At 41.0% G+C, this 15,131-nt stretch overlaps 3 protein-coding genes across 3 annotated transcripts in view; all 3 read left to right on the top strand.

The window, feature by feature from the left end:
- LOC118233357 (GTPase IMAP family member 8-like) overlaps positions 1-15,131 on the top strand; it is a 105,393-nt gene that overhangs the window by 47,874 nt on the left and 42,388 nt on the right. Inside the window, exons 3-5 of the mRNA XM_035428997.1 lie at positions 3,930-4,598; positions 5,096-5,785; positions 6,771-8,531. Coding sequence (XP_035284888.1) covers positions 3,930-4,598; positions 5,096-5,785; positions 6,771-8,531 — 3,120 coding nt within the window. The remainder of the gene's footprint in view (positions 1-3,929; positions 4,599-5,095; positions 5,786-6,770; positions 8,532-15,131) is intronic.
- The window catches only part of LOC118233356 (GTPase IMAP family member 8-like), a 121,007-nt gene that overhangs the window by 30,552 nt on the left and 75,324 nt on the right, over positions 1-15,131 (top strand). The window lies entirely within an intron of this gene.
- Positions 1-15,131, top strand: part of LOC118233360 (stress response protein NST1-like) — a 105,334-nt gene that overhangs the window by 30,141 nt on the left and 60,062 nt on the right. The gene's annotated exons all lie outside the window — the stretch shown is intronic.

The raw sequence follows: 15,131 nt of genomic DNA on the forward strand, positions 1-15,131 counted from the left end.
TTAGACGTTCTCTATATAAGTAGATATAAACAATCAAAGTGTAATCAATACAATGATCTGTAAGTACATTCTCTTTTATACTACCTACGTGAGTGTAATCATGTAATTCTATGAAGTATAACCACTGCATTTACTATCTACTGTTTGTTTTTCTGTACATATATATATAAGTATATATATATACTTTCTGATCGTGAACAATAATTAAAGTCATCGTAACAGGTAGATTAAGCAAATGTGAGCCAAGTGCAACAGTCAAAAGTGTATATTAGTAGTATATTTGTAAATACGTAATTATTACCTACGGTAAGATTTGAAGCTGGAGGCTTGTTTTTGAAAAATGCATAATTCTCTTTTCATTCCCGCAGGACCATTTTGAATTTTATGTTTTGAGAACATTTTTTCTGTAACGGCCATGGCAGGGTGGATTGGTTTCCGTGAGTAGTGACACAACTGTGTCTAAGTTATCTCTCTCCTGTGGGTTTAATGCAAACATTGAACATTAGTATATATTCACAATCAAAGAAAATGATACAAAATCAAGGGATTATTTCCTTTCCAAATACTTTGTATAGACTACTGCTTTAGCAAGTGCATAAAGGGACTTTATTTTAAATTTAGTCTGAACTTTATTATATTACAGTTTTTTTCCCTTAGTATTAGTATTATCTTATTTGCTTCTTAGTAGTTCAGTGATTATGTGATGATATGGTAGATTATGGAAAGGAAGGAAGGAAAGGAGGACATTTTATATTTGTTTATTAGTTCTCTTGAGTGAGGAGACAGTTGAGGCTAAATGCTGACGGCTATCTATAACCGTGTGAACACCAATGAAATCTTTTTAAAGATAAATTTTAGTAAGGGTGGCGTGGGATGCCCAGGGGTGAGGGAATAGGGGAGGAGGTGTAGAAGTCATAATTTGAAATGACTTTGTTTAAATACTAGAAGTATAAAAAAAATCCATTATTGGAAGTTGAGGTTGCTAGGAACTGTGGGAGCTATGACATAGCTGGGATTACAGAGACATGTCTTGGGGAGGAGGATGGGGATGAATATAATATAGAGGGGTACAAACTCATTAGGAAGGATAGATCCAGTAAGACAGGTGGGGGGTATGGCTCTCTATTTAAATTTTAAAATATTAATTATTTAATGTGCAGGAAATTCCATAAATATACCAGTTCAAGCCTAGTGAGGATATTTGATTTAAGCTCATAGGGATACATTACATTACATTGCATTTATTTAGCAGACGCTTTTATTCAAAGTGACATACGGAAGTGCATATCATGGTCATTAGAACAACTATAAAACAAGGTTTGATAAGGTACAATAAGGACCATGAAAAGGACCTTACACTAGGCGTGTATTACTGACCTCAAGCTTCAGACGGCAGTGTGAATTCAGTGCTCTTTGGAACCATAAAACAAGCTTATCAGGGAGTGAGACTATAATTATGGGTGACTTCAATTACCCTGCTATTAACTGGGAATTGACGACAGGACAAAGAAAAAGTGAGGCAGAATTTTTAGATGTTAATGACCTTTTTGGAACAGTATGTCAGTCAGCCCACAACAGGGAAATAAATTCTGGATCTGGTGCTATGTGGTGCTCCTGACATAATTTGTAGCATAGAGGTAATTGAGCCACTTTGGACTAGTGATCATTCTAGAGTTAGTTTTGATATATTTTGGCAAATTAACAAGGCCTCATCTATGGCCAGAATTTAACATTTTAGACATGCCAATTTTAACATGATGCGAGCAAATTTAAGTAATATTGACTGGGTGCAACTTCTTGATTGCAAGACTGTGAATGAAAAGTGTGTCAGGTTCAAAAGTGTTATTCTTGAGGGAAAAGTAAGTTGAAGAAGCGTTCTCCCCAGTGGACGAACAAAGACATACGGGAGAGTTTGAGAAAAAAAACTGTACAAGATATCTAAAAACTACCGCACTGAGAGCTGAGAGTAATAAGGCTAAATATTGTAATATGTGGTTAGAAAGGTTAAGGGTAGAAAAAAACTACAGGAAGCTAAGAGGCTCTTTACATGATGCAAAAAGTAATCCTAAAAGTCTCTTTCAATACTGTAGTAGGAAAATTAAAGTGAAGGAGTATGTCAGGAGGATGTCAGGTGTATCAGCAGTGAAGAAGGATCATTGCTTTATAAGAATAAAGATATTTCTGATGCTTTAAATAGTTACTTTGTTGAGAGCTTTACTAGAGAAGAGGTTACTATTAGAAATAAGGCAGTAGGCCCACATGGCGTATTCCCAAGGGTACTCAAAGAGTTAGGTGAGATCATCTTTAAACCACTTGCAGGTAATTTGAGACAGTTTTTAAAAAGTGGAGAAATACCAGGGGACTGGAAGCAAGGTAATATAATACCAATATATATAGAACAGGGGACTGTACTGATCCAGGAAACTACAGGCCTGTCAGTTTAACTTGCATCCCATGTAAAATACTGGAATTTATCATTAGAGACAAGTGAGAAGTGTTTCTTGAAAATAGAAACATCCTAAGAAATAACCAGCATTGTTTTCACAAGGGAATGTCATGCATGACAAACCATGCCCTTCTTTGAAGAAGCTGCAAAGTGTTTGACTGTAACAAGGCTTATGATATTATATACTTAGATTTCCAAAAAACATTTAATAAGGTACCACATGAGAGTCATGTTACCAAAATGAAGACAGTAAGAATTAGAGGACATATTTCAGAGTGGATTCAGAACTGGCGACAGGGTAGAACACAAAGAGTTGTAGGAGGGATATTATGAGAGCAGGGAACTGTGGGAAGTGGAGTCCCACAAGGATCAGTGCTGGGACCACTACTCTTCCTCATTTATATCAATGGCCTTGACAGGGACATAGTAAAGAGTATAGACACAGTACATTAGTAAAATTTTAAGATGATATAAAACTGGGAGACCTAGCTAATAGTTTGGAATCTACTAAAGTAATCCAAGAAGTGGGCAGAAACCTGGCAAATGAAATTCAATATAGCCAATTGTAAAGTTCTGCATGTGGGAAATAAAAACATTTGGCAGGATTACTTTCTGGGAGGAACAAAATATGAATGTGCTCAATTTGAAAAAGACTTGGGAGTAATGGTTGATCAAAGCGTTTCAGGTTCTAGGCACTGTGCTGCAGTAAAAAATAAAAAAAAATCTGGATGCTGGGATATATAGCCAAAAGTACTGAGTATAAAACCAAGGTAGTTATAAATATGGAGTATTGTGTGCAGTTCTGGGGACCATACTACCAGAAATATATAGAGGATCTAGTCTGGAGATTAAAAATGTTCAAAAAAGAGCAACCAAATTGATTCCTGGTATGACAGATTAAAGCTATGAGGATAGACTTAAGATGCTTATTCTCTTCAAGCTTAGGCCTGTTCTTGACATTATGTTATGTTATGAATTCAAATTGAGTTAAATTAAATGGAGAAAATAATAATAAGAAGAAAAATATGAATACTAATACTAATAATAATACTTGTTTTTATTATGTGACCAAAGACCAGTGTAGCATACAGTATATATTAGAGAAGTTTAAACACAATATTATTCTGATAAGCAAATGATAGCATCCTGATGCTGTTTGTTTTAATGAAGAGATTATTTTATATTTGGAGTTGTACACAATACCGTATGTGGGTTCCACATTTTCAATTGTGCCTCATTGTGCATTAAGTAATGACTCACTGTGTTATTTCCAGGAGATGTGAAAACAGAGAATTTGCAGAGAAGAGCCAGTGCTGACTTTGAGCGTCCCAAAAGTACGTTAATACCCCTGAAGAAAAAAAATAACAAACTATTTATTTCTAAGAACTGGCGAAACATATACAAAGGTCTAAAAAGACTTTTTTATTTTAAAGTGCAATTCCTTGACCTTGTATTATAGTAAACATTTTGTCCCATTTTGCAGTGTCTGAGCTGAGGGTTGTGCTGCTGGGGAAGTCTGGAGAACTGAAGAGTAAAGTGGGGAACATCATCCTGGGGGCAGAGGTCCTTTCAGTGAAAGATCAGTGTGAGAGAGCACGAGGTCTGGTGAATGGGAAGCGTGTGGCTCTGATCAACACTCCAGACTTACTGGACCCCAAGCTCCCCGATAGGAAATTATTCTATCAGATAGAGAGATGTGTTACCCTGTCTGCCCCAGGTCCTCATGCATTCCTGCTGGTGCTGGAGAACGGCAACATTACATCTGAGGGGAAACAAAGATTAGAGAGAATCCTGCACTCTTTCAGCCCTGAGGCCTTCAGGTACTCGATGGTACTGACCACACAGGAGAGTGAAAGCACTCGCTTTGACCTGTCTTATACCCAAGTTCTGCAAATGTGTAGTAGAAGGTGTTACAAGTTTCACAACATAGATGAGATTAATTACACCCAGGTTACTGAACTAATGGAGAAAATAGAGCAGATCGTGGGGCAGAATGGAGGAGGTTTCCTCAGCTGTGAGATTTTCAAGGAGCCAGAATCAGCCACGCTTGGAGTGAGTCAGGTACCTCTGAGGAAGGCTGAACAGAAGGTGGAGAGGAAGGAGAAACCAAAGGCTCTATCTGAAGAACTGCAGGAAATTAAAGGAAAAGAAGGTAAGACAAGAATCAGTCAAAGAAAAGACATACTGAAATGAGTTTGTGTTACTAATGGTGAGAATTGATTTGATAGCTAAGTTACCCCTTAATGCTTCTAAACATTGGACAAATAAAGATAAACACTGGATAAATAAAGATGTAGAAACCTGAGAGAAATCAGGCTTTTGTTTTGCTACAGAAAATACAGTTATAGCACTCTGAACCGATGCATAAAACATTGAAAACGTATCACTGATTATTCACAAACTGATAATTTGCAAAGTTCATTTCATATTTCAGATGTTAACTTTTGGCATGTAGCATTAAGGCAAGCAAACAAATGGATGGAAACTCAGCTGTGGAATTACACCTGAGTACTGATGAATGAAAGCTGAGGGTGTGCTGAAATGCATGCTGGGTAATGACTCTCAACAGGGCAAAAATGACAATAATGCAGTGAGATAAGTCACAAGACAACAGTCACAAGATAACGGACTCTTCTTCTTTATTTCCAGTGGCTGGGGGAGACAGACTGGACCTGGTGTTGTTTGGGAGGAGAGGAGCTGGGAAGACGTTCGCAGGGAACACCATCCTGGGACGGAGGGAGTCCAGTGTGGGTCCCGGCTCCTCTTCAGTGTGTGAGAGGAGAGAGGGAGAAGTGTTCGGTCGCTCGGTTACCGTGGTGGAAATGCCAGCTCTCTGTGATGCACAGCTCACTGCATCCGCTGTGTCTCGTCTCTTTACCTCTCTCTGTGGCCATGGAGTCCATGCCTTCCTCCTGGTCACTCCAGCTCCTCCCCTCACTGATGAAGACAAGGCAGAAATAACCAGGATTCAGGAGACATTTGGCTCAAGAGTCACTGATTACATGATGGTCATTTTTACCCATGAGAATCCAGCTGCTCCACCTGTTCTTGACTTTCTGCAGCAAAGTAAGGATATTCAGGAGCTTCTGAGGATCTGTGGAAACAGGTACTTTGTTTTCTACAACCAGCACATTCACAACGACCCAGCAGTTCCAAAGCTTCTGGAGGTCATAGAGGAGATGAAGAGAGAAACAGGAAGCTGCTTTTCCCTGGATATGTACTGGGAGGCACAGCTCAAGAGGAAGGTTCGAGAGCTGGAGGCCAGGCACAAGACTGAGCTAGAGGAGAAGGACAGCAAGATCAGAGAATTAGCAGAACGTATTATGGGCACATCACAGGGTAAGTAGAGAGGTTCATCATTTCTTCATAAGGGTAAATCAGTGGACAAGTGTGGAGAGGTTCATAATTTTTTCATAAGGGTATATCAGTGGACAAGTGTGGAGAGGTTCATAATTTCTTCATAAGGGTATATCAGTGGACAAGTGTGGAAAGGTTCATCATTTCTTCATAAGGGTATATCAGTGGACAAGTGTGGAGAGGTTCATCATTTGTTTATTCTTGTGAAATGCTTCACTTCAAAAAGCATTCTAATCCAGTAGTTCGTTGTGTGTCAACAAGTCCTGTGTTCTGGCATCAAATGAAGGAACACACAATGATGAGAACAAGCCATTAAGTCCACTTTATCCTTCAGACGTTCCATTAATCTACAGAATTTTACCTACATATTCTAACCATGCCAGAGAATTCTAAGCATGCCGGTGAATTCTGTCCAACAAAGCAATTTAGAATCACCTGTCTTAGTTAGTGGTTTCCACCTCGCATGTTCCATGTTTGTGAAAACATGATGAACAGTCATGATGGACTGATGGATGGCATTTATTTATATGCGACCTTCTTTTAGCAATTTCTTCCCAGCACCTATATATTGTGACACTGTCTACATAACCCCCACAGGATTGTGCAGAAAGATCAATGTTAATTAAATCTGTTTTTTTCTAATTACAAATGGCATATATACCACAGGTGTCAGAATTCAGTTTTGGACAGCTAAAGGCACTCCTGGTTGGTTTATTGGTTTATGGTGGAATCGGTTGATTGCTGGTATTCAATGTGTTTCAGCACCAGAGATTTATTTAATCACTGACTAGCTGATGAGTCCACACACCTTGATTTCAAGGTCTTCACTGGCAGCTCATTTAAAGGAAACAATACCTGCTGACACTGCTGTGCTTTAGGACTTTGACACCCCTGAGAAGGCTTTTTATGATGGCCTTGATTCTCTGGATTTTCTCTCTGAGTTGTACTGTGTGTCTTTATTTGGCAGGCGCTGGGGGTAAAGACCAGAGCTCTGACTGTGTGAGGATAGTGCTCGTGGGGAAGACAGGAAGTGGGAAAAGTGCCACAGGAAACACCATACTGCAGAGGGAGGAGTTCGAGTCGGATATCAGTATGAAATCAGTGACGACCTGCTGTAAGAAAGGAGTAGGGGAGGTAGCTGGCAGGCGCGTTGCTGTAGTTGACACGCCGGGTCTCTTTGACACATCATTTTCAAATGAGGAGGTCCAGCAGGAAATAGCCAAATGCATCTCCTTTTTGGCCCCAGGACCTCATGTGTTTCTCCTAGTGCTACAGATTGGAAGAATCACGAAGGAGGAAAAGGACACATTGCAGCTCATTAAGAGCACCTTTGGTAAAAGGGCTGAAATGTTCACCATAGTCATATTCACAAGAGGGGATGCACTTACAAATAAATCCATTGAAAGCTTCATTCAACGAGGTGACCCTGTAATCCAAAATCTGATTAAAGACTGTGGAAACAGGTTTCATGTCTTCAATAATAAGGACATGAGCAATCGCACCCAAGTGTCTGAGCTGCTGGATAAGATAGCCGTGATGGTTCAGAGGAATGGAGGCTGTTACACCAATGAGATGTTCCAGGAGGCAGAATTTACCATAAGGAAAGAGTGCGAAAGAATAATGAGTGAGAATGCGGAAGAGATGCAGAGAGAGAAAGAGACGCTGGAGGCAAAACATGAAGCGGAGATGAAAGAGATGAGGAGGAAGATGGAAGAGCAGAGACACAAAGCAGAAGAAGAAATAATGCTTCAGGAAAAAAATCTGAAAGACAAAGAAGAACATTTCAGGATGGAGCTAGAAGAGTGGAAGAAAAAAGAGAAGGAAAAAAAAGAGAGGAGAGAGAGGGAAGACACAGAGAGGAAGGCAAGACAAGAATCGGAGTGGAAGAGCAAAATAGATGAGATTGAGGAAACGAAAAGGACGCTGGAAAAGGAGTTGAAATGTAGGGAAGAGGAAGAGAAGCAGAGGGCGGAAAGAGAGAGGAAACAGAGGAAAGAGCTGATGGAAAAACAAAAAAGAGAAAAGATAGAATTTGAGGCAAGGCAAGCAGAAGAAAAGAAAAAGAGAGAAGGAGAGGAGCAGGAGAGGAAAAACAATGAGGCGAGACAAAGACTTGAGTGGGAACAGAGAATTAAAGAGGCAGAAAATGAGAAAAAAGAGATACAAGAAGACATTAAGAAAAGAGCTAAGGAATGGGAGCAGGAAAGGGAAAAGGAACAGAAAAGTAAAGAGAAGGATGAGCAGTACAGGAGACAGAAAGAAGAGAAAGAGAGAACAGAGTATGCATTGAAAGAACGCAAAATGCGGGAAGAGTTTGAAAAAGCAATGAAACAAGAAAGACAAAAGGGAGAGAATGAAAGGAGATCTAAAGAGCAACTAGAAAGGGAGCTTGAAGAAAAGCAAAGGCAGCTGAAAAAACAACAAGAGCAGTTAGATAAGGAAAGAAAAGAGGAGGCAGACAGAAGATCTAAGGAGGACGCAGAGAGAAAAGAGGAGGAGAGGAAAAGGCTGGAATTGTTGAAGAAGGAACTTGAGAAGGAACGTGGAAAACTTCAGAAGAGTAAGATTGCTGAAGAGGCTAGGAAAACAAAAGAAGCGAAAACATTGAAAGACATGGAGGAAAGATATCATAGAATCATTTTTGAAAATAATCGGAAACATGAAGAAGCTGCTAGAAAAAAAGCAGAGGAATTTAATAACTTTAAGGAGGAACAGGGAAGAAAGCTAACTCAATTACAAGAACGTTATGCAAATGAATTGCGGGAGAAAGACGCAAAAATTCACAGATTGGAAAGAAAACAATGTTTAATAATGTAGCGCTGAAACAGGCATGTGTTCATGTACTAGGCCATGGAATGTACAATTACTTCTGTGTCGATCAAGTTTTCCATGTGGAATGCTCCAATGGACAGAAGACTGCCTTGTGAAAACATAACTTTTGGGCCCTTTATTAGCAGATGCTTTCCCCACATTTTTGTTTGAATTTTTAATGGTCAATCATGCATGCTCACCCTGCAAGGGTCCTCATCAGAAGCTCAGATATAATAAGAGGCTCTCCTTGAAAGCAGGTGATGTCAGCTGTATGCTCTGTATACCGTAGTTAGCAAGGCGGGTTGTATGTGTGGCTCTGCAGATGAAATGGTGGACGCCAGACCTTGGGGCCCTGTCCATGTTCCAGAACATTCCAGAACAGTTCCTTAACAGGATGAGCCACCCAGCAGCCCCAGGGGCCTCTATATTCAGGAACCGCATAAAAGCTCTTTCAAAGAAAAAAAAAAAAAACATGGATCAGGAACACATCAGATGTTCTCAAAGATATTTATTTATTCATTTAGAGCAACCTCGCATTACTGCCAGTTACATCATTACCAGCAGTCACTCCATTACCTGTAATGCTTCTTCTGAACAGTCCCAGGACACTGGATGTAGCTGGGCTTACACTGAGTAGTTTTCAAACACTATACAAGCAGATTGACATTATTACATTTACTACAACAGTGGGCCCAGAGTCAGATTGTGTGAGATCGGTGTCAGTTCCAGAAATGTCCAGTGTGAGGAGGTGCCGCACAGATATAAACCCCAAGGCCCTGCTTCTACAGTGTAGCTTCCTGTTTGCCTTGTTTCTTCTTGTGTAAATTCTAAATATATGCAAAAAACAAACAGAACACTTATATTTCTTGGTTCGTTGATAATGAATGAATGTATGAATGAATGATTTGCACGATTTTTGCATTTTATTATTTTATTATTAGTTTATAGATCGATCATCCTGATTTTATAATCTTTTTCATCCGCTTTTTACGAAATCAACAAGATAAAAATGAGACTTTTACCGTTTTGTGTCGCTATCTGCTTTTTCGGCTTGGTAACGGAGACACAGTTCCAGACACGCATGGCCATCTTGCGATCGCCCTACCATGCCAGCGTGTGCCTCCTCGTCCGGCTGAGAGGGCTGCCTCTGCCTGGAGTGGAGAATCACGGAGCTGGAGAGGAGAACATCTGTCCTCCACCAGATCAAAGAGGATGAGGAGCTCCTGGACTCCTCTGGAGACCATGGGACCATGGCTGGAGAAGAGCTGGACTCAGCCGTCCCATGTCCTGGAGTTGCTCCTTGGATCCAGCTGAGCGTTAGACCCAACTGGCCGGCTAGCTCCACTCCACCCCAATGCAGGGCAGTCCGCAGAAGTCTGCCTTCTATCAGACCAAAACAGGAAACAGACTGTTTACTGTGCTGACAGGGGGTCAGCAGGGTATGATAAAGAGACAGTGCTCAGGTACAACACATCCAGTTGGATCAGCATTATGTAAAACCTAGGTTCTCCATAATACAGTGCAATCCTGTTTTGTATTGTTGGAAGACCGATGTCATGGGGAAGGAGTTGGTGTCTCAGCAATAAAGGTTAACCCAGAGTGATATGCGTAAAGAGATTTTTTTTTTGTACAGCACAGTAGAAGAAATGGGGTGGACTGGCTGCCATCTTTTAAAATTCCGTAAACTGTAAGGTTAATTTAGTACCTTTGAGTACCATGATGTGCTGCGTAAATGCCAGCCCTCAGTGCTGGCTGTCAGTGCACAGGCCATCCAAACAAGCTTCCACAATGATTTCTGAGAGCTCTTATCCATAATCCACACAAAACTTGTTAGAATTATCATCAGTGGAGGTTCTAATTTGCACACAGATACAGACACTGACCCCAAGGCTATTCTATTATTTACTATTAACTGTAGGACCTACTGAATTCTATGGCTTTTATTCAGCATGTTTCAGGACCAATCCACAGCCGTGGTCACACCTTAGATCTGGTCATTTCTAGAGGACTTTTCATATGTGATTTTCATATTAACCTACAGGGTCCAAGTTAAACTACGCGGTCGTTCCCTGCACTTGGAACTGTACTTCCCTCTAGGGTTTTCAACACACCTGTTCCTGGTTTTGGTTATACACTTTGTCGTACGTCGCTCTGGATAAGAGCGTCTGCCAAATGCCTGTAATGTAATGTAATGTAATGTAATCTGTAATATCACATTGTCAATACTGCCATATCTGATCACTAGTGCATAATTCTTAATACCATGATCAATTGCAAACAACTAAAAACAGAAACGTGATATTACCCCTTTGGTTGCCTGGCACTATACTTCTTATTTCTGTACCCATCCAAATCTGACTGCACTGATTTACATAAACAACGCTCAGCCGAAAACTCTGTAGCTCGCGTTAAGGCAAAAAATATTCTCAAAACAGGAGGTGGAATGGAGGAATGAAAGCATCCCACAGCTTAAGCGATGTTGTCGTGGGGCGGAGCGGAGATGGAGGAAAATCAAATCACAGGTATTTCATGACGTTTGGCACAGAGTTTTTAAAAAAAATTCTAAATGATATTTATAATAACCCCAGAAAGCCGCTTTCCACTATCGACCACCTCCTCAATCCTCCCCATGTCCACAAAAGGGATTTGTCTCAATATCAAAATGCACAGAATTTACTTCTTTTTTCTGAGTTGAAAATTTTTAAAAGTTGAAAATATTAATTCTGGTGTAAAACAATCGGGGGTTAATCTGTCAGGGTGCGTGCGTGGGGTTAGGACCCAATTGCGGGGGATTGAGGGGGAAAAACTCAAACTCCAAAATGGGATGAACAAAAGACTTTACTAACAAAAAGGGGACAAAGGGAACAAAAAGCCTCACAGGGTAACTCTTCCAAAACAAAGGAAAACTTCAGAAACACAGGAAAACCAAAAGTCCGAAAACACATGGGAGCAGAACGTAGCAGGAACACACTGGGCAGGCACACGATCAGCAACACGCAACCAAACAACCAACAACAAGGATCCAGCACCTGAGTCCAGGAGACGGGAACTTAAATAGCCAGACACTGACGAGACACAGGAGGGCACCATGAACAATCTGGCCACGGAAGGGCAGGGGAAACAAGACAGCCAGAAAACAATGATTAGACCATTGAAAACAATCATACAATTAAACAGGGGGGAGCAGGACACAAAACAGAAGTGCCGCCATCTGGCGGCCCAACAAGGGAAACACAGACAGGGAAACACAGAACCATGACATAATCAATAATTAACCCCCCTATTCCTCCATGCAGAGTCTTCTGAGATTGATTTGAAATTATGCATCATGACATGCTGCACAAAGTTGTTACTGAATTCAAGTCGCCAGCCGCCACCTCGCTTTTTAACAGCACTGATCTTAACTGGTTTAAGGCCTAACAGCACAACTCTGAGAGTTCTAATATCAGTGTCCCTCAGGGATCAATTCTCAGACCAGTCCTTTTTAACCTTGATATGCTACCTCTGGGAGGTGTTATGACTACAAACACGATCCGGACTAAGAAGTAGCAGGGCATAAGCATCACTGTTGATACCAACTTGCACGTGGAGATCCCGCGGCCTGAAAAGTGTGCGCTTGTTTGCAAGCCCTGGTTTTCTTTTCTCCCGGGTAATTAGTGCTACTGATTGGCCAGGATGTCTTCACACCTGACTCCCAGGCAAAGGGAGGGTGGACAACCAGCAGTTCTCAGCCCTCGAGAACCGTGAGTCGCTGATCCCTGCATTAAAGAGTACATTGCAGAAGGTCATCCTGAGGTCGAGAACCTGACTGAAAACTGTGGAGGCAGGTACCCTGTCGGCGATAACAATAAACAAAAAATGTCAAGCCATTGACCTGTTTAAAAAAGTTTGAGAAGATGAACTGGGAGAATGGAGGAAGCTGCTGCACTCGTGAGATGTTCCTGGAAGCAGAAGTGGCAATGATAGAAATACAGACGGAGAAAGAAAAAGAGGAAGAAGTGAAGAGAGAACTGGAGACGTTACAGCCCAAGTGTCAATGAGGAGTTGATGCTTGACAAAAAAGTGGGGCAAGGGGGATCTGGAATAACTACAGAGGGGGGAGGACAAATTCATACAACGGAAAAAGCAGGAGAGGAGGTAGAAAGAGAGGAACAACACAGAAGAAATAATAAGCCCCGATAAAGAGCAGGGGGAATTACAGGGACACCTGACACTTCTGGTGAGGAAAGGAGGAGAGGAAAGGAGAGGAGGAAAGGAGGTGAGGGAAGGAGGAGAGGAAGGGAGAGGAGGAAATGAGGTGAGGGAAGGAGAGGAAAGGAGGTGAGGAAGGGAGAGGAGGAAAGGAGGTGAGGAAGGGAGAAGAGGAAGGGAGGAGAGGAGGAAATGAGGTGAGGAAGGGAGAAGAGGAAGGGAGGAGAGGAGGAAATGAGGTGAGGGAAGGAGGAGAGGAAAGGAGGTGAGGAAGGGAGGAGAGGAAGGGAGAGGAGGAAATGAGGTGAGGGAAGGAGGAGAGGAAAGGAGGTGAGGAAGGGAGAGGAGGAAAGGAGGTGAGGAAGGGAGAAGAGAAAGGGAGGAGAGGAGGAAATGAGGTGAGGGAAGGAGGAGAGGAAAGGAGGTGAGGAAGGGAGGAGAGGAAGGGAGAGGAGGAAATGAGGTGAGGGAAGGAGGAGAGGAAAGGAGGTGAGGAAGGGAGAGGAGGAAAGGAGGTGAGGAAGGGAGGAGAGGAAAGGAGGTGAGGAAGGGAGGAGAGGAAAGGAGGTGAGGAAGGGAGGAGAGGAAGGGAGGTGAGGGAAGGAGGTGAGGAAAGGAGAAGAGGGGCCAGTGAACCATAGAAGCAAGAGCAACATGACAGAGAGGAGGAAGAAAACTGTAAACAAGAGGGAAAAAAGGAATGAGATGAAGGGAGTGAGAAACTATGGAGGAGAAAGAGAGAAAGGGGGTCAGAATTTTTAGTTTACACTTACTGGTTCTGAGACTATTAGGGTTAACCGGTAATGGTTTTTAAATAGAGAAGTACAGAGCTATAAATATTGTAACCTGTGTACACAAATACACACGGTATCCACAGTACGTCACACTACAGCACAGCACAATAACCTTCTGTAAGTGTAGAAATTCTGCGCAGATGAGATTTTAAGGCTATTATTTTGACAGCACACCTAATTTATGGTACCATACAAACTCTAAATTATAATTTGCTGTCCCATATTGCTCCACTATGTGATTATTAGCTCCAGTATGCAAAGCCCCCAGCAGCAATATCTCATTTAACAACAGGGGGGCCTTTCCTGTGGTTATATATACATACATAAATACATACACACACACATATATTAGGGGCATGCAGAGACCTCATTATCTGTATCTGTATCTGTTCAACCAACAAAATTATCTTTATCTGTATCTGTATTCGGATAGAAGACAGGAAATGGGCGTGGTTTATACCAGAAGTCACGTTAAATCAGGCAAATGTTGTATTTTCTAACCTAATATTAATTGACAGTGCAATTGTTGTACCTTCAAAGCATCACATTGATTTAATATTATCATATAATTAATTATGAAATATATTTCCACATCCTCATACTGTACTTTTCATCTCTCTCTTTTTTATTTTTAACTAAACTAAGTTTTATGAACTGTCTGGACCCTGAGATCCGCTGGGAGGTGGGTGAAAAAAGGTACAAACCAATGAATATCTCAGCTCAAAATAGTTGTATCTTTTATGTATTGTGCACATAATTGTAATTAAGGAAAACAATGTTTTAAAAAGAATGTATACTATTGGTACTAGCTTTTACATAAAATATTTCAAGTTTACTGAGTGTAATTAATGCTGAGAATTTTTTTACCCACGAAAATAATCGGTCATCCTCCTCTTTTGTCCTCCCTTTCTTCCTCCTTTATCCATCTTTCTTAAACTGTCGAATTGAAACAAAATAAAACCAGCGGCGACTGGTGAGCTGAAAATTGGTGATGCGCAAAACTTTCCTTTAAACTAATCATTGATCTCAAACTGTTTTAATTAATTTTCAGTGATTAACAATGCAAATGATCTGAAGCAATTGGAAAGGGACTTCGCATTTCTTCGCATTGTGTTAGCGAGTTTAAATGATAAATGCGATTTAGAAAAATCCGTTTTAATCACTAAGCAGTGGCGGAATCTTGGCCTGATTTCCCTTGAGTATCAATGCAATTAATGCTCAAAATAGGCTACTCAATACTATCATATATAGCCAGCTCTCCCCATATAGGCAGTTTTAGCGAGTAGCCTAAGCCTTATAGCCAACATTTATTTTCATTTGCAGTACGAAATTGTGCACATTTTTAATCAACATTATTTGTGGATACATGCACTTCTTTCTCCGCACTCGAATTCATGGCAAATATCTGCAATGCGTAGATTGTAAACAAAATTGAAGTGTAGGTTTTGTTTTTGCTTGTTATTCTGAAAGCTAACACGGTAGATAACAGACTGGTGTATCTTGTTTGTTAAGTGTAGACTAGCTACTTGGTG

Source organism: Anguilla anguilla, chromosome 8 (genome assembly GCF_013347855.1).
Source record: "Anguilla anguilla isolate fAngAng1 chromosome 8, fAngAng1.pri, whole genome shotgun sequence".
In the NCBI taxonomy this organism is placed as follows: Eukaryota; Metazoa; Chordata; class Actinopteri; order Anguilliformes; family Anguillidae; genus Anguilla; species Anguilla anguilla.